This window comes from Myripristis murdjan, chromosome 24 (assembly GCF_902150065.1).
Source record: "Myripristis murdjan chromosome 24, fMyrMur1.1, whole genome shotgun sequence".
Taxonomy (NCBI): Eukaryota; Metazoa; Chordata; class Actinopteri; order Holocentriformes; family Holocentridae; genus Myripristis; species Myripristis murdjan.
In genome coordinates this window covers 23,957,742-23,982,602 of record NC_044003.1, presented here as the reverse complement: position 1 = coordinate 23,982,602, position 24,861 = coordinate 23,957,742, and the positions used below count along the sequence as shown (strand labels likewise).

At 43.0% G+C, this 24,861-nt stretch overlaps 1 protein-coding gene across 2 annotated transcripts in view; it reads left to right on the top strand.

Moving 5' to 3' along the window:
• Positions 1 to 24,861, top strand: part of pak5 (p21 protein (Cdc42/Rac)-activated kinase 5) — an 83,054-nt gene that overhangs the window by 46,376 nt on the left and 11,817 nt on the right. For both annotated transcript variants that reach the window (XM_030047225.1, XM_030047224.1), the window contains 3 exons: positions 14,725 to 15,564; positions 21,770 to 21,979; positions 24,576 to 24,717. In XM_030047225.1, coding sequence (XP_029903085.1) covers positions 14,725 to 15,564; positions 21,770 to 21,979; positions 24,576 to 24,717 — 1,192 coding nt within the window. The remainder of the gene's footprint in view (positions 1 to 14,724; positions 15,565 to 21,769; positions 21,980 to 24,575; positions 24,718 to 24,861) is intronic.

Sequence of the window (24,861 nt, the reverse complement as noted above, 5' to 3'; positions counted from 1 at the left end):
TTATTCTCTGTGTGGTATGCACTAAAAAATCTTTTCAATGAATATTCAAGACATGTCAGGGTGAGTACATGATACAAATGCATGGTGTTTGGTTGGAGTATTCCTTTAAGAACTAGACAGCGTCTCCACTGAGGATGCTGCTTGGTGTGACTGAAGCCGGGGCTGCAGGAAAGGGGAGCATGTGGTGAGCGAGAGTGTGACGTGCAGGGTGTGAACAACACTGGTTTGCATTAGCACTGACATGGATGTACTTTAGATCTGACTTGGTTTCAAAGTCGCAGGAGGACCGTGCATAGACATGAGTCAGAAACACAATGAATGTCAGAGTAATGAAGGTACAATACAGGGTCTGTGTTACAGGGGAAAATCCAGTGCAGTGTTTGGGAACATCAAAGTTGTGATGGATGTTGCATTCCACAGGTCATTTGTGATGAAATGTTGTCATTTACTGTACTGGTGTCCTACTTCCTCAGTTAGTGATTTCCTACATCTCCCAGAATAACTTTTAACAGTCCTCAGAGAACACATATGAACTTGTTTCACTGAGCTGGGTTTTTTTTCCAACTGAGAAAAGAAAGAGATGCCCGCTCAAAATGCAACAAGTTCAAGCTCAAGTTCGAGTTCATAGCCTTTCATAACAAACATGTCTGAAAGGACTTTACAACAAATGACCCCACAGTGACCGCACTGCCTTAACGTCTATTGAGGCTGCTGTCAGTGGAGAAAATGCTATCTTTGCTCTTTCAGAGGTGGATTTCTCTTCTCTCTTTGTGTGAATGTGCAGCTCTTTGAAGCTCTTTGAAGCTCTTTGATTCTAAGGGAAAGAGACCAAAACGCTTATTGTTGATCTTTTCAGTGGCTGAAAATATTTCTGCTGGCAAACTTGCAGTGATATCATACTGTCTATGTATCAGGGATTATTGTGTGTGTGTGTATGTTTGAACAATATAAAGTGCTTTAGGCTGAATTTTTGGCTTTAACAAATGGAATTTGGTGGATGCTTTTATCTAAAGCACTCTGTCTATCTGTCTATCTGTCTGTCTGTCTATCTGTCTGTCTATCTAGCTATCAGGGGTTCAAATTTTTCAAGGACATCCAAACTAGACCACGGATTCCCATTTGTTTTAAGGAAAAGAGATACTAAAAGTGTGTCAAATCAAACTAGGATCAAACTAGGATCAGTACAAATTACAATCAAATTGACCTTTCCAATACATTTCAGTTCAAATTCAAGTTCAGGGTCATTTTTTTTAGAGCCAAAACTGTTCACATCCTCAAAAGGCTTTAGAGGCCCACATGTTTACAACAAACTTCTAGAAAACCTTTAGGAAAGTTAATCTCTTCCTCTTTTTTTCCTGCAACCCTCTCAAGTACCCCTGGTGGTTCAAGGACCCCAGTTTTGAAAACTTACAGGACCACGTGCATGCAAGTGCATGTAGTTTATCTCATGGGTCGCCCGGGTGGGAATTAAATCTTTCACCGTGACAGCGTTAATGCTGTGCTGCACCAAGATCAATTGAAGCGCAGTCTGTCATTCATGCACAGCTGTCATATCTCAGTGAGTTAAGTGGCACGGAGACTTATTGTGGCTTCTGTACATTCAGTCCCAGTCAGACAATAGCAGGACTGTCCCAGTGTGGGCGTCTGCAAGGCCAGAGAATGGCCTGGCACGGCGAGAATAGTGGCACCACGACAATGAGCATGACACACAGGGGGGTCATAACTGCTGCACTGCTACTGTAAATGTTAGTGGGTCAGTGATAGCAGAGTGTGCTTTTTGTGGGCCAGCACGCACGCACACACACACACACACACACCACCCCCCCTCGCCACTTACCGCCCGTGGCAGGTGATGGAGGAGGAAACTCGATCAGTGGGACACCAGGAGGGAAGGGGCTGCGGGTGCAGAGGGCACGTGGAGAGGTGGAGGTGGGGGCTGCTGGTGCTGGTGGTGGTCTGGGTCCAGGCTGGATGTAGCAGCTGCTGGGCAGTGTGACTTATGGCGGGGGGGCGAGGAGGAGCAGAGATCCTGGCCGGAGTGAGCAGCAGGAGGAGAGAGGGGCCGGGAGTGCAGCTGAGGCCGGGCCAGGGCCAGGTGGTGGTGGGAGCCCTGAGGAGGGAGAAGGCTGCGGTGCTGGAACCGCAGGCGGAGAAGATTCATAAGCAGTTACAGGTGGGGGGTTCACCTGTTTCTGGTTAGCCAGGACTGCATGCCGCCGGTGCAACAGGTCTCTGATTGTCTCACTGCCACAAAATGCACTCTGACTTTTAGTATTTAAACAGTGATGGTGTGGGCAGGTTTGATAATAGCTGCCAGTAAAGCTCGGGGCCACATTTGCAAGTTTATAGCCAGTATTTATTCTCAGTTTGACACGGACATTAGAGACCTGATGCGTTTCAAGAGCTGGGTGCTTGACTGTCTTTAAGGCCTTTCACTATTTTTCTTTTCAATTGCAAACTGTGACATTCCATAAATTACAGCTTGTTCCGAGTGTGTGTTGTTTCCTCATGTTTCTTTCCTGAGACAGGTTTAGATTGTGCTGTATGGCAAAGTTATTTTTGTAGCCTCTCAGGCTTGCTGTATGTATATGTATGGAGACAGAGCTAGTGGAGATAGTGTTTCCTATTAAACAGAGTCAGCCGCCCCCTGCTTTGGGCAGCGGAAATGCAAACCCCGTGTCTTTATTTAACAGGGAAGTGTAGTATTAAGGCTCTGACATGGTGCAGAGAGAGTTACTAATTTGAGATGTAGCTGTAGTTTTTTATTGCGGCATGTGTTAATGTTGCTGGCTGGTTCCCAAAGAACCCTCCTGACTGACAGTCAATAAGGTGCAACCAGGTGCTTAAGTGTGAAGCAGATCCCAAATTTCTAACCTGTCCTTTTGTTCAAGTTCTTGTATTATGCAGATGAAGGTCAGTGCATTCACAAACATGTCATAAAAGCCGCCGCTGTCTGCTTTTTGCTTTTAAGTTTTACAGTAACAAAGTGCCAGCTTTGGTGTATGTTTGTTTGTGCATTCATCTTTGATGTTGCTGCTAATTACCAGCAGCGCATATCACTGTCTGTACAAAACAAGCTACAGACTAGCTGTGCATGCCACCATTATTACCACAGTGTTTACTTTCCAGAAGCATGTTTTGTAGCGAGTTTTGAAGCATGTTTCGACACCTAAAATCTGACAAACTGCATCTTTAAGCGGAGCTGAATTACTGTGCCAAGTGCTGTGGACTCTCATATGCAGCGCTTGTGTGTGATTTATGCAGCTGCTTGAGAAGAATGTTAGATTTTGTGATTGATATGTGTTTGTTTTAACGGTCACTCGAATTTAACTTTATATGCATTATACTCTCTCTTACATCGATCTTGGAATAAATGGGTCAAAGCAGAAATAGTCTCGAAGGAAAATAACTCTTGATTGATGTGTGTTTATGTGGCCACATACACATGCACGGACGCAGACACACACACACACAAAAACTCACACACACACAGAGATAGAGAGAGCATCTGTCTTTCTTGGCAGTCAGCTGAAGTGGATGGCATTGATTTAGGCCTCTCTCATTCCTTCCTCCGCTCCTCCTCCTCCTCCTCCTCCTCCTCCTCCTCCTCCTCCTCCTCCTCCTCCTTCTCCTTCTCTGCTCTCTCACTTTGTCTCCTCTCTCACTGCCATTCACAGTCACACAATTCAAATCACCTCCCTGAGAGGCTCCAGAGTCACAGGCAGTGCGGGAAGTTTGGCTCGCAGCAACGTGCGCTGTACCTCGCCAGGACAGCTCAAAATGTCCTGGCTAGCAATCATCCTCCAATGACAGAATGTGTTTTTTTTTTTTTTTTTTTTTTTTGTTGGAAGGACATTTAAGCTGTGAATTTTAAAAAGGGGTGATTGCTAAGGACACTGATCTGAGGTGATTGGTGTGTCATACTGTAAAAGCTGCACGTTTGTGATGGATTGCAGAGAGCGCTCTCCAAGTTCTTGATTAGAGAATGGAGGACGACTCGAAAATCTTAATCTTCTTGAAACCCTTGGGAGTCCTGCGGAGTGAGCTCAGACAGACCTCACAATGTGTTCAAATGAGAAGAAAATGAGTTTTCAACAAACAAGTTTGTTAAAATTAAGTCCAACATATTTATTATCATCATCTTTAGTATTAGTATTATGTGGCACCATGTGGTCGGCTGATTTTTTTTTCTTTCTTTTTCTGTGTGTGTTCCTCATGATGCACATCTTGCAAAAACGTGCCACAACATCAAACAGAGAAAAAAAGTACCATCACTGATGATGAGGATATGAAGCAGCATGGTGCTGATGACATTATTTAGAGTCTTCTTTGTTTCTCAATCAGCAGAGGCTAATTTACTCAGTGGTGTGAGGTAATTTGATGGCTGGATCAGCAGTATCCTCCTGTGGCCAAATTGGGAACTGCAACTCTCAGTGTGCTGTGGCCCCTTTTGTTTTTGGTTTTGGTAGAGCTTAGAAACTGCAATTATCACCAGCTTACTATTATTTTATATAATATGTAATATAAAATAATAACAATAACAATAACAATAATAATAATAATAATCTGACACAGCAGACATCCAAAACCTTATACAGAAAAGGATGTCGTGAAGTATATTCAAGTATGTAAGGTAATATATTGAGCTTTTAAAAGCAAATCCAAGCCACAGGTATGAATTGTTAACAAAAAAAAAAAAAAAAAAAAAAAAAAGGCTTAATTATATATATTTTCAACATTTTTAACATTATGATTTTAGTATCATTGTTGCACAGAAACATTATGAATGCTATATGAATCTGGTAATTTACCTTCAAAGTTATTGTTGGGTCAGTAACTGTGACATTTTGATAAATGATGCTTCAAAAACAAGTGCGTGCTTCAAAGTACAGTAAAACAGTAAACGTCTGTCAGTAATAATCTGTTGGGATTGTTCTGCATGCTGTGTAAATATGGGACAAAAAAGAAGGACATCAATGCTGTGATAAAAATATCAACAGAAATTAGATTCTTTATTTTTGTTTTTTGATTAATGGTGATTGATTTATGCCTGAGATGCTTTCAAGATGACTTGCTATGTCTTCACATCGTCTTTCACTTTTGATGCAAAGTCTGTGATATTTTTCAGTGACCTAGGTGTGATATTATAATATACTATACATATTATAGTATGCTCCTGCTCTGGTCGTATGGAAATGGAGGTATCATTATATTGTACAGTACTGTATTTCTCATTCATATTCATCATTTGACTTCAATTTATCTTTTTTCTAGTGACCTTGAATATCAGACGTGGCAGAGAGAGATAGAAGTGTGTGTGTGTGTGTGTGTTTGTGTGTGTGTCAGTGTCATGGGAGGCTGAAGAAGCAGAATAAAAAAGGACAGGAAGAGAATGAAAATGAGAGAAGGAGCGGGAAAGAAGGGAGTGTGGCCTTATGAGAGCAAGTGAAAAGTGGAGTAGAGAGTGAGTGGTGAATGAGAGCGGCGGCGGCGGCGATGCATTAGAGGAGCCTAACTGGGTGACAGGTCGCAGATTAACGAGCGCGCACGAGTAATTCATCTGGAGTGGGCTGCTCTGTGACTGTGCGCCTCAGACTCGACGAGGAGATAACTGAGAGACACCTAATTGATCCCCTCCTCTCCCTCTATCACCCCGTCTCCTCTCCTCTCTCCTCCTTCAGATCAGAAAGTTTCCCCGACAGTGATGGACTCTCTGGGAAACTCCTCGATATTGAAAGAACAGGCCGAAAACAATTAGACCCTCACCTGACTGATCACACCGGTGGGGATGCAGCGCTGCAGCTGATTGATTCTACTCATTGCGTTTTGTTTGTTTTTTTCTTTTTCTAGAAATTTCTATTGGCTGACCAGATCTGCCACAGCTCAGAGGAATAGAAAAAGAGTGTCCAGGCTTTAGAGCAGTAATATGCTTAAGGTTCAAGGATTTGGTCCGACTGTATGTTTGTATTTCATTATGCCACCGCTAATCCATTTTTCTGGAAATGATTCCTCCGTGCATGAGGGCTCCTGTGTTACTCATGGATCCTGGGGCTGGTAGTTGAGGCTTTACCCCAGTAAGGTCAAAGGTAACTGGGTCACACTGGGCTCAGCTGCTGGCCGGGATGCAGGAAGGCTTGGGGGGGTGGAGGCACCGTGTCAGAAATACACAACTGAGTCGCAAAAACTCACCGCCTCCAGCTCCTCTGTTTGTGTGAGGGTCTCCCCAGTCTCCCTGCAGCAGCATGACACACACACACACACCATGGACACATGTACACACATCACATGATACGCAGCAGCGCAGACTAAACACACTGGTACAGATGCACATCATATTGTATATGCATTTAAACTGCACATGCTAATGTATAGGTGCACACATGCACTGCAGAAAAAAGTCATTTAGTCTCATGATTGATTGAGCAATTTTTTTTTCTTGAAGCACTTTTTTTGATTCAAGAGTCGTTTTCTTGATACCAGTGGGCTGATCTATCTTATTCTGCTTTGTTTCAACATATTTATACCAGAAGAATTTCTGAAACAGATGAAACTGCATCTGAAACAAGTGAGTTTACCTCATCTGACAAGATTTTAAGACTGAATATGAGACTAACTTACTTGTTGAGGTGCGGATTTTAGCAGTGTGTACAATTAACAACACACGTACACATTTGATCTGCCACTCCTTAGAAATATGCCACTCATTTTGCCAAGTTGTGTCAGGCAAAGTAAAGGTAAACCATCTTAATTTTGCAGAATTAGAGGTAGAACAGCACATGGGGGACAAACAAAGACTTCTATATCTCCCATCTCCTCACACACACACACACACACACACACACACACACTCTAAGGTATTGTAAAAATCATAAGCTTTCGCCGAATCATCCATTATTAGTTCAAGCAAATTCTTTGGATTTGATTTTGATCATTACCTCGTCTCTTCTGAGTGATCACGCGTTGCATGTTATTTCAGTCACTTATCATGGCACTTATTCTATTAAGTCCCCAGTGTACAGCCTCTCTGCAGCGTGGTGAGATGATGGTTATTAGACACTGTAACTAACAGCTCAGCGGGATGCCCAGAGGAAACAGGTCAGCTCACAGCCTATTAATCATGGAAATGCTCCAAAACCCTTGCCTTGAATAATCCTGTTTTGCTAAACCCTCATCTGTACGTCGGCTAATAACATGTCAAGAACTCAGTGAAACAGTTTTGTGAAATCGTGTGCCAAGAAATAACACGGCAGGTGGGTCAACCTGTCAGCCCGCGTGTTCTGATCTGAGGTCACGTTCGACTGGATTTTGAGGTCAGGATTATTCATGCTAATTACCAGTTTAGAGTCCAGATATTTGCCTAAGGGCATCCTCCTCCTAGCACCCTCACTGTACCGTGTCCTCGCATCAGCCAAAGTTACAGTGCATGCCCTGCCTTTGGCCTGCATTACCGAGTATCACCAGCAGGGGGCAGCACAGCCTAAGAATTGAGTTGGTAATGAGACACTTCCTGATGCTGCTGCCATAAATAAATAAATAAATAAATAAAAATTCTGTTGACTCACTACAATTTTGACATCTCTTGACATTACAGATTTTTTTCATACTTTAATTAATTAAGCATCTGCATTATGCTTTCAGTGATAATTTCCATCAGCCTACAGTCAAAGAAAATAAATGACACACATTTGCTCCATTTAGAGAATTAATCTTGGTCTGGTCATCAGTTTCAATAAAAAAATAAATAAATAAAAATAAGCCAAACCAGCTGTCCTGATCTTAGGCATCTGGTTTGAAGTGACTTGTAAAAAATGATCTTGTGATTTGTAATTAAAATCTATATATATATATATATATATTTTTTTTTTTTTTTTTTTTTTTTTTTTTTTTTTTTTTCCATTTTTATTTTCATTTTATTTTTTAAATTTGGTCCAATTGGTTAATTTGGTGGTATTTTGGCACCAGCACCTATTGCACACCTGATTGTCCAGCAAAGGGCCCCCTCTCTCCGTGGCCTCTCTCAAGATTTCTTCCCTTCTTCCACATTATCTTTTGGGGAGTTTATTTTGCTTGTTAGGAGGGTTCAAGTCAGGGACTGTCATCCTGTTTTGTTTCTTGTCAACCTGTGGGCCTGTAAAGCCCTTTGAGACTGTAAATGTTGTAGCTTGACCTAAAAGTCTTTCTTGAATGGAGTCTTGGAAAATCAGGGCAGGCAAACTTTCATGTGTCAACTCGTTGCGTCTCCAGCAGAGGGAGCTAGAGGATAAGTACACCCACTATACATTCCCTGTCATGTCTGTTATGTGGGTAGGGTGTCTGAATAGGGTGCGATTATTGAATTATATCCCTTTATTTTTTTTTTGCTGTGAATTACATGGCATTCATTCCTGCTGTAATTATGACCAAAAAAAAAAAAAAAAAAAGAGACAGTTTTGTGTAATTGCCCTCACATCAAAGAAGAGCTAAACAGATACAGTGCAGTGATAATGTGTGGAGCTGCATTAGTCACTCTGTGAAAGCTCCATCTGTCTATACTTTATTTTTATGCAACAGATACCCTGTTCTTTGTTTATGCATGACCTCCAGTAGTTGCTGTTATTGATCAGTACTGTAGATCATGTTCGATCCATATCAACAGACACTTGAAGGAGAGTCGTGAGTCGACTCATTGTGCGCCGTCTCAGGGGCCCGCTGATATAATCTGTCTCAGACGGCGGCGAGGAAGCTGCTGTCCGCAAACTGGCCGCTGATGCAGCCGGATGCTGCACTTGAGGAGCAGCAGCAGAGGTAGTAGTGCGAACATGTTGGCTGGGTGTGCGAGTACATATATATGTTCCCACGCATGCTTATTTTCTGCAGAGTGAGTCGTGACAATGAGATTCACCAACTAGAGAGTGTATCTGGTATTCAGTATACAGAGAGAACACAGTGGGGAGAGGTGGGGGGACAGTAGGAGATCGAAAAGGAGGGAGACATGCTACTGTTGCACTGAGACGCTGAAACACGGTCCCGGTTGCCATGTGAGTCATGAGGACACATACCTGCACCACACGACATCACAGCACATCGGTAAACATGTCACGGTCGAGCCGCACCGTTTCTGTGTGGCTGGATTTCGTCTGTCTCCCAGAGTGTGTGGGCAGGTATTTGTTGAGAGTCTGGAGGTGTTGAGTAGGCGATTCTCTGCAGTGTGTGTGTGTGTGTGTGTGTGTGTGTGTGTGTGTGTGTGTGTGTGTGTGTTGGCATGTCATTCTGCGAGTGGGGGTGTGTTAGGTGATGTGGGGCCATGTGTGACTAAAGACACACGAGGGGGAGGAGTCACGCATCTACCTCTGGTACTAAGTACCAGAGGTAGATGAAGTGTGTGTGTGTGTGTGTGTGTGTGTGTGTGTGTGTGTGTGTGTGTGTATCTGTGCATGCCTCCATCAAATATCATGTAGATTTTTTATTCTTTTGCAAACATGACCACAAGGTGTCATAATAAGAAATGCTTCATGTAAAATAGCTTTTTCACTCAGAGAAATGTTTTTTTTTTTTTTTTTAATAATGTGAATGTTGATGAGAACAGATGACCTACCTCCAAAATTTCAGTTTTTCAGGAACTAAGAAGTGCAGTCTTGTTTTTAACTTGGTAATGATACAGCCCTAACCCTTATATTTAAGATAAGGCATGAAAATGACCAAACTTGAAGTCACAAGCTTATCAAAACAATAATATCCTCCAACAGAGACCAAAAGGCTTCATTAAAATAGAAGTATCTCATTGGTTTAAGTATTTTCAAGTTGTTTGATGTGGTCCATTCCCCTTTGAAAAGCAGTTCCACAGCCAGAGTAAAATGAAACGTCAGAACAGAGGAGGCTCCTCTGTTCCTCCTCTGGTCCCTCTGTTGTCCCGGGACCCTGCTGGCCAGTGATGCGCAGCCTCTAAACCAGGGTGCTCGCTAGGAGTCACGGGAAGGGCAAGCTCATTAATTATCTCTCCCTCTGTTCCTCCCTCCATTCTCCCATCACACCTCCCTTCATTACCAGCAAGGTTAATCCCCCCTTATCTCCCAATGAGCCTCATTTTTCATTGCACTCTTCCTCCATCCTCCCCTCCCTTCCTCACTCTTTCTCCATCCCCTCTCTGCCTACACGGCTGCTTGTCTCTCCCCCCTCCTCCTCCTCACTCTAGGGTGCTCACTTTCTTCCTGTTCTTCTTCTTGTTCTTCTTCTCTCTCTTCTTCTTCTTCATCTCCTTTTTCTTTTTCTTCTTCCTCTTTTTCTTGTTATTCTTCTCGTGTGTCTTGTTCTTCTTTCCTAGTTCTTATTGTTTCCATTGTTGTTGTTGTTGTTCTTCTTCTTCTTCTTCTTCTTCTTCTTCCTTTCTGCAGACCACTTTTTTCTTTAACTCCTGCTTTTCCCCCTAAAAATCTTCCTAGTCTCTTCCTCTGCTCTGTTGTCCCACTCCTTTCCTTTCCTGTCCTTTACTTTCCCTTCCTTTCCTTTCCTTTCCTTTCCTTTCCTTTCCTTTCCTTTCCTTTCCTTTTCTTTCCTCTCCTCTCCTCTCCTCTCCTCTGCTCTCCTCTCTCCTGTGCTTACCTTGAGCGGGCCGTGGTGAGTGGAGAGAGTAGATCTATTACAGCTTATCACTAAAGGACAGGCCAACGCCGCGCGCCGGTGAAATATGGCTGCTGTCACAGCACCCGCTGAACACGACCCGTGCACGGAGCTCCCAGAGCTATAAGGACAGAGGGGGGTGAGCGGTGGGTTGGGTGCGGAAGCCAGTATCAGCACCCTAATTCAAATTAATGGAAAGATTTTCAGGCTTGATGCCGACCGTTTGACAGTGATTTGGCACACAATTAACCTTGTCTCTCTCTCCCCTCTGCACTCTCGTCACCTCCTCGCTTTCAGTTGCCGCCTCTCCTTCTCCCTGGCGCGCTCCGACTCTCTCTCTCTCCTGTAACTGTCACGCTCTTTGACACATGCTTATTGATTACGAACCGAATGGAGGCGATGATGTTTTATTAGATAACTGACACCCTCTGCTGTTGTCTGCCAATTGAATTAGGCGTGAATCGCAAGCGTTCACACAGTGGAACATGATGTGATTTGGCTTCATTTGAGGTTGCACATGAGGGCGTACCATTTACAATTTCAAAGCACAGTTTAGAGTGTAAGAGGAAGAAGAATGGCAATAACAACAACAATAGGTGTTACTGGTACAGTTTGCATTAGCATTAATACGAATGGCATTTGTTTTGCATTAGCATTATTGTGCGAGGGAGAGCCACTTCAAGAGCAGGAGGAATAGCCCTGTTTGAGTTTGTTGATGAATGTATCAGATATGTACTTCTTTTTTCCATGTGCATGTCAGTCCGCCCTGTGTAACATCTGTCCAGAGCGTGACAGATTTCCACCCAATGACCTGTTTAAAAGACCATCCATCCCGGCCTCCCCTCACCCCTAAAGCCTCTCAGCTTGCCTTTACTCACTGGTTTATAGGCCATTTCACCTTGGGTTCCAGTTCACAGCACCAAACAGCTGAGCTCTCACACAGAAGAGAGCAAGAGAGGAGTGAAGAGTGAAGCGGCAGAGAGGGCGAGAGGTGTGTGAACTAACAAAAGGGAAGAGGGAGCTGATGTGTGATAGAGTCAGTGCCAGCCTTGCAATGAGAGGCTTCTTTTTAGTCTGGAAGGACATTATTCAGCTTTTTTTTTATAGAAAAAAGAAAATAAATGAAAATGAGCAAATGGAAGTCGATGATAAACAGCTGTGGTTGAGAATATTGAAACAGGAGAAGAAGGGGGTCATGGGCTCGACTCACTCGGACTGACATGATTTGCATGTGTTACTTACTCCCTTCTCTGTCATTTAGAGAGAGTTTAGAGTTTTTTCCACTTGGTCGCCATTTGAAACCCACTTTTTTATTTAATATGCGCTCACTTTTGAACAAACCGTCATGAGGACAAATACAGTGCAGATGCATGGCACAAGTGACGTCCTGTTGCATTATATCACCGTATGTAGCTGTTGTTAGCAAGCTTCTATGAGTATAGGTGGATGAGAGCATACAAAACACATAGTTGCTCTTATTTTTGGTTGAAAATCCACAGTGTAAAATAATTAGGCTGCAAGATATTCTACTGAGTAAGAGCCAAACACCTTCCCTGCTGAAGTTGAAGGCTGAGACTTCAAGTGTTATTTTATTGAAATTGTTGTAATTGGTTTTTATTGTGGCACTCTGGCCAAGCTGAGATCTCGTACATGGAGTATATAGATGAGATGGCAACGGGGCACGGGGTTGCAGGTACAGCAGCTAAATAAAGGAGACTAGATGTATCCCCTGTGTCAGCGAAATATTGTTGAGAGGTGATGATTATCCCAGCTTTTCTCCAGGCCTGGCTCAGCACATGTGACACGGGCAAACGACAGCAGAGACAGCCATGACAGTTAATGTGACAAACAGAGAGGCGGGAGGGCTGTCAAAGTGTCTAAGGGTTTGCTGATGTGACACTGTTAGGTTTTAGTGTCATGTTCAGTGTGTCATAACATGTTAAGTTGTGGAAAAGACTAACAATAACCCTAGTGAGCCATCCCGTAGATTTATAGTTATTTCAGACCTTAGCACAAACTGATAACATGAGCTTTCCATAGCTGAAGTGTCACGGGAAGAGTCTTTGTTAGCTTCCATCAGCTGATAAAACAGAAAGTTTCAGTGCTCAGTTCTGGCTGAGTTGTCAAATACCCAGTAAACACACACTTGTGACCATTCAGCATTTAATTAAAATGAGGCCGCAGCAGGAGGGGTTTCATCGTAAATCATTATCTCTCTTGGTTTACCGCATATTGTTGAAAAATGATTTAGCAAGTTAATGTGACGTAGTGTATGTCGTGCCATATGCTACTCTTTGGGCACTTTCATCCAAAGTGCCTCACAGAATTATGAGTGTGTGCATTTGCAGAATTCCTAGCTGGAGCCAAACATCTATCCCTGGACATGTTAGTGAACCACATGTACACTGGACCAGCTAGCCCACCTAGTTCAGCTCAGTTCACTATATGCTTTATTCTGCCCAGTGATTTTACAGCTTTATGAGCCTGTTAATTTAATGATGTTCCAGTCAGTGGATTTAGCTTTTTTTTTTCCAGTCTTGTGAAAGCCCTACTTGATAACACCGCCAGCTGTTTGGGTCACGCTTTGGAATGGGAGGCTGAAAACTGGTTGAGAATGTGAAAAATATTAAGGCGCCAATACATTTGAAATGGAAAATATGAGAGGCACTAACTCTTTATGAAGCACACTGATGAGGTGAATCCAGGTAAAAGCCATTATGTCTTATTGATTTCTCTAATTAAATCAATACCGGCCACAAAGGAGGAGATGGAGATAAAGAGAAGCAGATGTTTAAGCTCTTAGACAATTGAGATGTGGGCTGTTGTAAAAAGGGCTGCAGCTCAGTATCAGAAACTTGCCCCTAATATTTTGGAAACAGAATACAATACAATACAATACAGTACAGTGCCATAGAATAGAACTTTGTGCACATGAGGATAGATTGAGTGCATGCTATTCTGAGGCACTAGTGAAACGAGAACACCACTTGAAATGCAGTCAGAGGTTTCATGCACACAAAAAGTAAGAGTTTGCAATTCAAATAACCCCCATGTCCTCTTCTCAGCACTTAAACTCAATGCATTGTTTCCCATAAAATCCAAGTGGCAGAGAGACAGGTAGATAAAAGCTCACATTGGTTTCTGCCCTCATTCTTTTGCTTTCCACTGTACCGATGCGTTGATCCTCTGTGTTCACGCCGTAGAACAGCACACCTGCCTGTACTCGCAGACATGCACACTCACACGTACAGTCACACAATCACAGACTTTGATTCCTCCCCGACAATGTGATTCTGTGAGTACTGCTGTAGCACAGCTCCCTGTGACTCACAGCACAGTCATGTAAAGCACAAGGTAGGAGGGAATATGCAGCACCCCTGATGTTTTAGCTGTGTTTGCTTCAAAGCAGATCTGAGCACGTATGTTCTCTCTCTCTCTCTCTCTCTCTCTCTCTCTCTCTCTCTCTCTCTCTCTCTCTCTCTCTCTCTCTCTCTCTCTCTCTATCTCTCTCTCTCTCTCTCTCTCTCTCTCTCTCTCTCTCTCTCTCTCTCTCCCCCTCACTCTCTTTTCTATTTGTGCACAAACATGCTTGTGATGTTCATGCACCATAGGAGCACTACACCAAATGTCACGACTGTTAATGCATCCTGATCAGCCCACTGAAAATGAGGCTAATCTGTTGCGAGGGAAATGGGGCAGGAATTCTTCAATCTACCACTGGTTTCCTCTTAGCATCAGAAGGATCCCACCATTTATTTCCATGCATTTTCTAGCTGCATCCTAACTCACAACAACTGGCAGTTGTGTGGAATGATGCCTGCCATTCTTTCAGATGACAAAACTTAGCATTCATTTATTGCAAGTGATGATTAATTTCATACTTGTCACTAAGCCCTGATACACATGAATTGAAATTCCATCTTGAATATTTAGGTGCTGCTAAATATCTGAACTCGATTATACAGGAATTCCAATTCATCTCCTTCAGCTTTCAGTCAGAAATGGCTGAACTGAACTTGGAATGTACTGCAGCCTAAGGTATCAGGGCTGTCTCCAAAACATCCATCAAATCAGCCAGCTGGTTTGCTTCTGTGCTAAGTGTATATGTTTTTTTTTCCCCCCCTGTAGACCATTGTCCGCGGGAACCGGCCACCCAAGGACGCATCCATCAATGGCCTGCTGGAGGAGTTTGACAACATCTCAGTGACGCGCTCCAACTCCCTGCGTAAAGAGAGTCCACCAGGCCCCCACCAGGCTGGTAGCAGCTCCAAATCCCCCAGCAGTGGCCATCCCAATGCCCCGGAGGAGAATGGCTTCAACCACTATTACTCTCGCTACTCCTGTGATCTGGACACTTCTAGCAGGGACTTCTCTCTGGAGCCTGTTAAGCCAGGTTTCTCCATAGATGGGGACTGGGCCATGGGCAGGCACTATCGCTTCCCCAAGCAGAATGGGCACTCACACTCCATACGCAGCCCCTTCTATCCAGACGCCATGCCCCAGAAATCAGACTACCCCAAGCTGCCGCCGGACTACCACACCTACCTAGAGAGCAAAGGGCGCTCGGTTGATGAGGTGGCCTCCACAGTGGGGAGCGGGGTGGGCTCCAGCGGCTACTACCGGGCGTCAGTGGGTGGCTCATCCAGCCAGGACTACCGGGACACGTCAGTGGGCACGCCGTCTCGTGCCTCGCTCCACAGCGAGCAGATAAACTACCCAGACAGCGAGTGGAGCTATGGCGGCCTGCGGGATGACTATGAAAAGCGACCCAAGAGTTCCTATGTTACTCAGACCAGTCCCACGCCGGCTATCCGGCAGCGATCTCGGTCAGGCTCCGGGCTACAGGAGCCCAATATACCTTACGGTGCCAGTGGGGCTTTCAAGAACCCTCCTCAGGCTCACCCATACAGCTCTTATACCTACCCCCGCCTCTCAGAGAGCCTCACCAACTCACAGACCATAGCCAAGGTATGTTAGCACACACTGTCTACCACACACTCTAATCTGTCCCTCAGTGTACTGTATATGCTGATGTTATAGTCTGTTTATACCTGTTTTGTAGTACATTTATTTATTTTTAACACTTTTTCATCTCAGAAGATAACTGGGACATTTGCACAGAATTTTCTGTAAGCAGCTGAGTATATACAATACCCAACAGCAGTGACTGTTTTCACACAGCACCAAAATCCCTGACGAGCCCATGCGTCCTTATTCCCCGCTCCCCATCCACCTGCATTCTCATTTCTTTTCTTTTTTCCTCTCCACTGTTTATCTACAGAAACCCCTCGATGTCACATGGTAGAAAATATAAATCTGTATACAAATCTGTACACACAGATCCATAAACCATATCATCAAATTACAAATTCATACCCTCAGATTTGAAAACTGCTCCCTTAAATTATGAATTTGTACCTTCAGTTGATGAGGCTCACAGGTGCTGTGTATTTAGTGTCATTCGACAAACAGAACTGACAGGAAAACATAATTTCTCAGACTTCTCTAGCTTCTTATTTCTGTACTTGCTTACTTGTGTGCTTCTTACACAGAAATACCAATGATTGTACAATAAGTCTGGGGGTACAGATTTCTAAATCCCAGGGTATGAATTACAAATATTAGGCCTACAGATTGTAATTTGAGGATATGCTTTATTAATCTGAGCATACAAATTTGCACATGGACTTGTTTTTTCTACCATGTGATCCCAGGGTGCTTCCACTCTCTGTCTTGCTCTCTCTCTTCCCTGTTCTCTCTCATTCTCTCCCTATCCATTCTGCTGGCCTTCCTGCTGGATAGATGGTGTCAGCTGTTAATCTACTCTTCCCCCAGAGGAGGCAGGCACTGCCACATACAGAATTACCCCCCTTCAGCAGCCACTCTCTCTGCACGCAAATCAATTAATGCTGCACACTGACCATCAAGCAGATAGCACTGAAGGATAAAAAGAAAGAGTGAGAGAAACAGGACAAACAGGCACAAAAGAAAGTAGAGAAGGAAGATAGATAAGAGAGGAAAAGGTATGGCAGGGAGAGAGAGGTTGAAAGAAATGGGATGTTTAAGATGGAGAGGGTTCAATTTATCACTCCCACTGTTTCCTTTATGACACATAGATAGAGACCCACTGCCAAAATGTATGTGGAGAAGTACACTAATTATCATCACATCTTGAAGGGCTTAAAACATCGTTAATTATCTTTTGAGAGCATAGGTTACTTATCTTGTCCCAAATTGAGCCTGTTAATTAATGATCATTATGTCAAAAGAACAATCCCACAAGTGTTACAACCTCTTATTTGTGATAAGGAAATAAAGGCTATCCAGAACAGATCGTGCTACATGAGACCAGATTAGTTTAAACCAAACCAGACAAGAACATTTGCTCTTATAGTGCATAGTGCATCATTTTCATATGAATAATATTGATTTTGCTACTTTTGCCAATTGATATGACTCAATAGTGATTCAGCCTACACCATTTTCATGAAAGCTTTTGCATTGGTTACATCTGCTGTTCAAAACACCCAGAAAGTTCTATGGAACATAAAGTGACATATTCAACATCTTTCACAGTGGTTTGTTTGGAATAAATAAAGGGATAATTTGCTAATATACATGATCATCAATAGCAATCATACAGACAACTAAAGAGCATGACGCACAGAAATTAAAACCCCACCCACTGTGTATTTAAAGGCAATTTTTAAGGTGGTAAAAAGCAGATCATGTAACTCTATTTATATGGCTATGAAATCAGAGAATGGCATCTATAGCAACACAGTTTTCTGAGATAGGCTAGATGGACTGCAGTTTTCTGTTTGTGTGCTGGTGCACTCAGGGCCATAATTCAAATTTTGTTTCCGTTCAAGAAGAATTCCTGGGCCAAACATTAATATGCTAAATATATTGACTAATTGATTATATAGGGTGTAAGTCATCAGGTGAAAGAGAATTGTGGGTTATCTGCATAGTTATGGGCGTGTATCTTGTGTTTCTGTATAATATAGTCCAGTGGAAACATCCCAGTTAAATAAGAGGGGACCCAGAACTGACCCTTGTGGGACCCCACATGTGACAAAAAGACTTCCTGTCCAGTTCCTGTCCTACAGGGGGAACCTGAACTATTTTAGGAACTCGGTCAGACCACCCCACCCGCATGTCTAGTCTTAACAGTGTCTACAAGAACAAGAATCTGTATTATCAAGATCTGTATTCATCACTTACAATCCTAAACAGAGCTGTCTCAGCTGTGGTGTAGTCTGATGCCATACTGGAAAATGCCATACATGCAATTTGAGCTTCAGTTGAGCAAAGGAAATTGAAAATTAGTCTAAAGTAAGGCCACACATGACTGATGCTTGCACACCTGGTTGGAGAGGAACAAAATAACTGTGTTCTATGAAACATTTGACATATAACCACAAAGAAAAAAGAAGATAGGAAATGTGTATACAGCATGGAAGGCTTATGCTATTACAGAACTTTCTCCAGTATTTTGGAGCAAATTTGGCCAATGTGGAAATGTGAATTCTGCTGGAAATGAGGAGGGGAGGCTTTGGTTCTTTGCCAGTCATGGAGGTCATCATAGTTTTTTCATGTTTATAATTTTACATTTCCAAAAAGCAAATTCTTGACTTTCTGAGGGAGAGACAAGTTCAGAAGACCATCCTGTTTTGATGATGATTTTTCAGCCTATAAACCACAGAAAAACAAAGTAAATTATTAGTCATGTAAAAAGAAACAGAAATGAAATGAGTAAAAACTCAGATTATACCAGAACAGTCCTCTAAGACAAGAAGTATTATTTATTTATAATATCAAAGATCCCCTGAAAGATCCAAGGAAAAAGGCAGCACAGTACTTGATAACTAAGTGTGCAAAAACATGGCGACTTGCCACTTAAAATGTCAAACAAACAAAACAAGACCAGATAAAATAACAAAAAATAAATAGATAAACAGGATCCCACCGATTACCACTTTTAGGTGATGAAGAAAATTGCCATCAGAATAAAAATAAAAACGTCAAATTGCATTACTCGTCCAATTACTTCATAAGGCTGCCCATTCCTCAAGGCAAATTGCTTCCCTTTGTGCAGGCAACGCCTTTAAGTATGTTTGGCACTGTGAGGATACTTTGCAGCAGTTGTCGTCCTACCAAATGCCTGCGATGTGCTCCAGTAGAGCAGCGGGAGTGACTGGTGCTCCTGAGGGACCCTCCCACACAGAGACACTACAGACAACAGCAACTTTCCATGCGGTAGTGGATGTGCATTGTAATCCTATGATGTCATTTGTGCTGTGTCCTTCCTATCTACATGAATCATCACACTGAATACACTATTTTACATGATATTACATGAATACAATACAACAGAATAATAGTTTATAACAGAAATACGGGTGATTCTGTAAAATGTTCCTTGTCCCCCTGATATCACTCTCAAAAGCCTTTCTGTTACAGATTCCCATTAGGTTCATTGTTTATTGCATGTAGCGCTATCGCACCAGTCCACTATACCTCCTTCACACACTGTGAGCCAGTAGCTGAGAGGAGAACTGGGTTTGCTGATGTAGATCCCAGGGTGCCTTGATGAAAAACCATTTAACCTGCATGCCTCAGTAAATAGCCACTCAAGAGAAATGCACACACTCATACAAAAACAGCCATGGAGAATGTAAGAGTAGCAGGATTGGAGGTGCAGCAGGACGAGGTCATTTTTCCTGCATATTCTTTCTTAGCGGCTGAGCAGAAACAGTTTCCATCAGGTAACGTAAGGATTCAAGTGAGGAGGACACAGCAGTAGGATCCATAGCATCACATCTGTATCACATATGTTTTTTGAAACACATCTATTTAATGTTTTTGACATAGTGGTCTGACTAAATGGGATATCAAAGAAAGTCACAGTGTTAAGATTTGATATTCTGTTTGTCTAGTTATAGGCCATATCAAAGTGTTGGCTTAGGAAACAACAGTCTAATTTGCCTTGTGATGCTTGCAGGAGATTTTCCAGCACTGCTAAGAAAAAACAAAGAGCGCGCTAAGTCATCTGGCAGCTTAAGAATCACTATTCTTCCTGGCTCATGGACCTTGTAACAAACCCACCCCTCTTCTCTCTCATTCTCTGTCTTTTCTTCTCGTTCTTTCATTCAACCCACTCATACCACTGAACTAAATCCTTCTTTTTCCCTGCCGTTGTTGGGAGCCGGTGGGGATGTAATAGTAGACAGCATGGAGACTTGGCCACACACAGACACACACACACACATACACACACACGCACACCCTTTCTCTCACTCTGTTGTGTGGCGAGCGTGAGCTCAGTGCCGCAGCTCTCGGTGACAAATTGATGTTGCGGCACTTTCCCTTTCTGCAGCCTTAGCATAAAACTGGCCGAACGATGTTCCACCGCGGAATTCAATTTCACAGTTGAGTTAGGTTGTTGATTACCCTGCCAAACTCAGATTAATGCGCGTTTAACCAACATGGATCAGGAGACCCTTGGCTGACAGCCAGCCAGCGGTGCTGGCCAACGATAGGGGGGCCCGAGACTGGGCCATCCCAGAACCACCCCCCCACCTGCCTGAGAGTGATTGATTAAAGGAGTTCACACCATGTAATTATACACCATCCCAACACATCAGGCCTCCTCCTCTTGCCCTGTGTACGTGTGTGTGTGTGTGTGTGTGTGTGTGTGTGTGTGTGTGTGTGTGTCTATAATAGATAGACAAGTGATAGAGAGAGAGAGATGAGTACAGAGCAGGAGACAGAGAAAAAGAGAGAGAGATTTTCTCTATTATCCTCTCAGTCTCTTGAGAATTGATGAGAAAAAATTGATGCTTGTTGAATGTGTGTTTGGGAGGCGTGGCAAAGGTAATTTAATTTAGTCTCCTCAGGGTGGAGGCAGGCTGCTTGTCTACTGTCTAGTTTCACTGTAGTCCAGCCTGGACTGTTGATGTTTAGCCAACACGTTGCATATCTCTAAAATATTTGTCTTGTTAGATATATTTACATCAGATTATAATTTCATACTTTAATTATTTATTTTTAAAGGCTTATACCTTCTCTAATGTCGCATTTTAATCCTTCAATTCCTTTGCCAACAATGAGAACTTTCTGAGAAACTATAATAGTTTTTATTCCCTCTCCCTTTTCTACTTTAACATTTTCCATATCAATGATTTTTAATGCTACCATCATTTTCTACCTATTTATTTTGATTAAATGCAGTCATTTAGCTCGTATGCAGTAGCTGTTGAGTCATAAAGCCATTGCATATCACAGCTAAATTACTCTTACTATAGTAGTATTGTAAAAGTGTGCGTGTATGTGTCTGTGTGTGTGTGTGTGTGTGTGTGTGTGTGTGTGTGTGTGTGTGTGTGTATGTGAGAGAGACTATGTGTGTGCTTGTGTGGATGTTTGTTTTAGTCAGGCCTATTATGAATCAGTTGAGCTGACTCATAACATAGCGCTTTTAAATAGATCTCTGAGCGAGGCTCTACACTCTCACTGTACACACTCTCGCTCTGTGTATGTGTGTGTGTATTGTGTAGGTGTGTGCATAGTGCATATTGTTTTGGGGTTTTTGCTCCCACGCTGCTTTCAAAGAGGTCCTTTTGGAATAGTCGTAGACAGCTTTTGGTCTGTCGATTATCAGAACATGCTACCCACAGTATATATATAAGACAACCTTTTTAAAAATGGGATCTTAAGGAAGTGGGGTGTCCCAGATCTTGGCACTCGCTGGGCTCCTGCATGATGAATGGAGTGTTTGAGGAGCAGTGTGGGGTACTAATGATAAAGTATGGTTCCTGTCCTGTGGACTAAATGTCCTCCATTAGATGTGTCTAGAGCCATGTCTGCAGATATACCTGGGAGTGGAGCCGACATTTTACTGCGAACATACAGGGACAAAGAGAGTTTGAAGGAGTTTTATACCTCTGTGCATGTTTAATAAGGCATTTTTTGTTTCAAAAAGCATATTGATCCAGAAAAAATCATAATTGTAATAATTTTGACATTCATTTCATTCAGTAACTCAAGATTGTGACAGAAATGCATGTACACCTGTGTAATTATGAAACAAACCAGGCAGACAAAAAGACAAGTTTATTTCAAGAATGAGCCGTTCCAAAACTTGACCCAGTCCTTGTGCCCTCTCCTGCAGGGCGACTACGAGCGTCCGTCGCAGGACGGCAGTCCCCAGGTTCCGGGTGGTGACACCTACCCCCGAGGGCCTCTCAAGCTACCTCAGAGCCACACCAAGCCGCCTGGCTACCCCCCGGCACACCTGCCCTACCCCCCTGTCTTCCACCATTACAAACCTTCACCCTACCACCACCCCCCCTCCCAGCCCAGCCCTCCGTACACTCCACAGGTACGTTCACTGCATACAAATGCCTGCAGACATGCGTGGATTGAATATTACATGTGTAGCAACAAGCATAAAAACACATTCTGTGCTTCCAAACTCAGCATGTGCCACAGCCATGCTGCCCTTTGAGTCTTTAAATATCTGAAATTATGCAGGTGCAGATTTTCTTTGAGATATACTGTGGCTCAGGATGTTAATGTTTTTCATGTTCACGTTTTGCATGTTTCCACTTTGGCAAGTAAATATAATTTGTTTAAGTGGATATTACCTGAATAAATTTGAGGACTAAGTCATCATCATCTGACTGGTCACCAATACCAGCTCGTGTAATACAAATGAGGCAAACTTGCTGAGTGGAGGCGTTTCACTTCAATTGATGCAAACTTTGCTGAAGAATGATGAGTGATTATTGAAGGTAGCCGGACACAGATCAAGGACCATGCCTGTGATTTTGAATGCTTGGTCCATTTACTACAATTTCCCCCGCATTTTAAATTGCAACAAATTATTCTGCAAATCATGCAGGAGGTACTAAAGATTTCACAGACAGTTTTCAAATTGGAATTTTTGTTGAACCATCCACCTTGTTCTGCCTCTGTGGCTAACAAAGTTGTCGCCATACATAAACCATGAAACTGATAAGTGGCTGCGTTTATCCTGGGGACTATTTTCCAGAGGAGGGACTGTTTCAATCCACCAAATTTTGAGTTATCAAAACACAACAGTGCTGCTGCCTTTGGGAAAACTAATGTGAATGACTTTATTACGGTGATGGAATACTGGTGTGCAGAAAGTTTGAAGTCTCTGAAAGTTCATTTTCATATCATAGTGGAATGAATGGAAAGCAGGGGCTGGATAAAAGGGAGGAAAAATGATATACAGTACAGGCCAAAAGTTTGGACACACCTTCTCATTCAATGCGTTTTCTTTATTTTCATGACTATTTACATTGTAGATTCTAACTGAAGGAATCAAAACTATGAATGAACACATGTGGAGTTATGTACTTAACAAAAAAAGGTGAAATAACTGAAAACATGTTTTATATTCTAGTTTCTTCAAAATAGCAACCCTTTGCTCTGATTACTGCTTTGCACACTCTTGGCATTCTCTCCATGAGCTTCAAGAGGTAGTCACCTGAAATGGTTTTCCAACAGTCTTGAAGTAGTTCCCAGAGGTGTTTAGCACTTGTTGGCCCCTTTGCCTTCACTCTGCGGTCCAGCTCACCCCAAACCATCTGGATTGGGTTCAGGTCCGGTGACTGTGGAGGCCAGGTCATCTGCCGCAGCACTCTCCTTCTTGGTCAAATAGCCCTTACACAGCCTGGAGGTGTGTTTGGGCTCATTGTCCTGTTGAAAAATAAATGATGGTCCAACTAAACGCAAACCGGATGGGATTGCATGTCGCTGCAGGATGCTGTGGTAGCCATGCTGGTTCAGTGTGCCTTCAATTTTGAATAAATCCCCAACAGTGTCACCAGCAAAACACCCCCACACCATCACACCTCCTCCTCCATGCTTCACAGTGGGAACCAGGCATGTGGAATCCATCCGTTCACCTTTTCTGCAGCTATTTGACCATGAAGGCCTGATTCACGCAGTCTCCTCTTAACAGTTGTTCTAGAGATGGGTCTGCTGCTAGAACTCTGTGTGGCATTTATCTGGTCTCTGATCTGAGCTGCTGTTAACTTGCGATTTCTGAGGCTGGTGACTCGGATGAACTTGTCCTCAGAAGCAGAGGTGACTCTTGGTCTTCCTTTCCTGGGTCGGTCCTCATGTGTGCCAGTTTCGTTGTAGCGCTTGATGGTTTTTGCGACTCCACTTGGGGACACATTTAAAGTTTTTGCAATTTTCCGGACTGACTGACCTTCATTTCTTAAAGTAATGATGGCCACTCGTTTTTCTTTAGTTAGCTGATTGGTTCTTGCCATAATATGAATTTTAACAGTTGTCCAATAGGACTGTCGGCTGTGCAGTAACCTGATTTCTGCACAACACAACTGATGGTCCCAACCCCATTGATAAAGCAAGAAATTCCACTAATTAACCCTGATAAGGCACACCTGTGAAGTGAAAACCATTTCAGGTGACTACCTCTTGAAGCTCATCGAGAGAATGCCAAGAGTGTGCAAAGCAGTAATCAGAGCAAAGGGTGGCTATTTTGAAGAAACTAGAATATAAAACATGTTTTCAGTTATTTCACCTTTTTTTGTTAAGTACATAACTCCACGTGTTCATTCATAGTTTTGATGCCTTCAGTGAGAATCTACAATGAAAATAGTCATGAAAATAAAGAAAACGCATTGAATGAGAAGGTGTGTCCAAACTTTTGGCCTGTACTGTAGGTGTTCAACAACATACAACTGCTTGCTTTGAAAGAAGGATATCAGAAACATGAAGTATATACATTTTGTAGATATTGCGCTAAACATCCTAAATCACTGGTATGCATCCTTTAACTGCAGTGAAGCCGTACTGACTGGAGTCCTAAAACACCTTAGAAAACAGATGGATCTTTTTCAAAATGTAATAACTAGTCACCACAACCTGAATTTCTGTAATAGGACCACTATGTGTGTGCATGTGTATTTCATGTCCAGGGGGCCTACTCGCAGCCCTCATCGCCCTACATCCCCCCGGGGGCCTACCCTCCTCCCTCATGGGGCTCCAGCTCTGACACTCAGCCCTCCAGGGTTTCCCATGAGCAGTTCAGAGCCGCACTACAACTGGTGGTCAACCCAGGTGAGAAACGGACTGCAAATTTTGAGAAAGAAGAATAGGCAGCTCTAGTCAGTGTACAAATTTTATAGCAAAGTAGTAGTAGCAACACAGAGAAGCAGTAAGGACATGTAAACGTGTTAAGTTGACTACATATATATGCACACT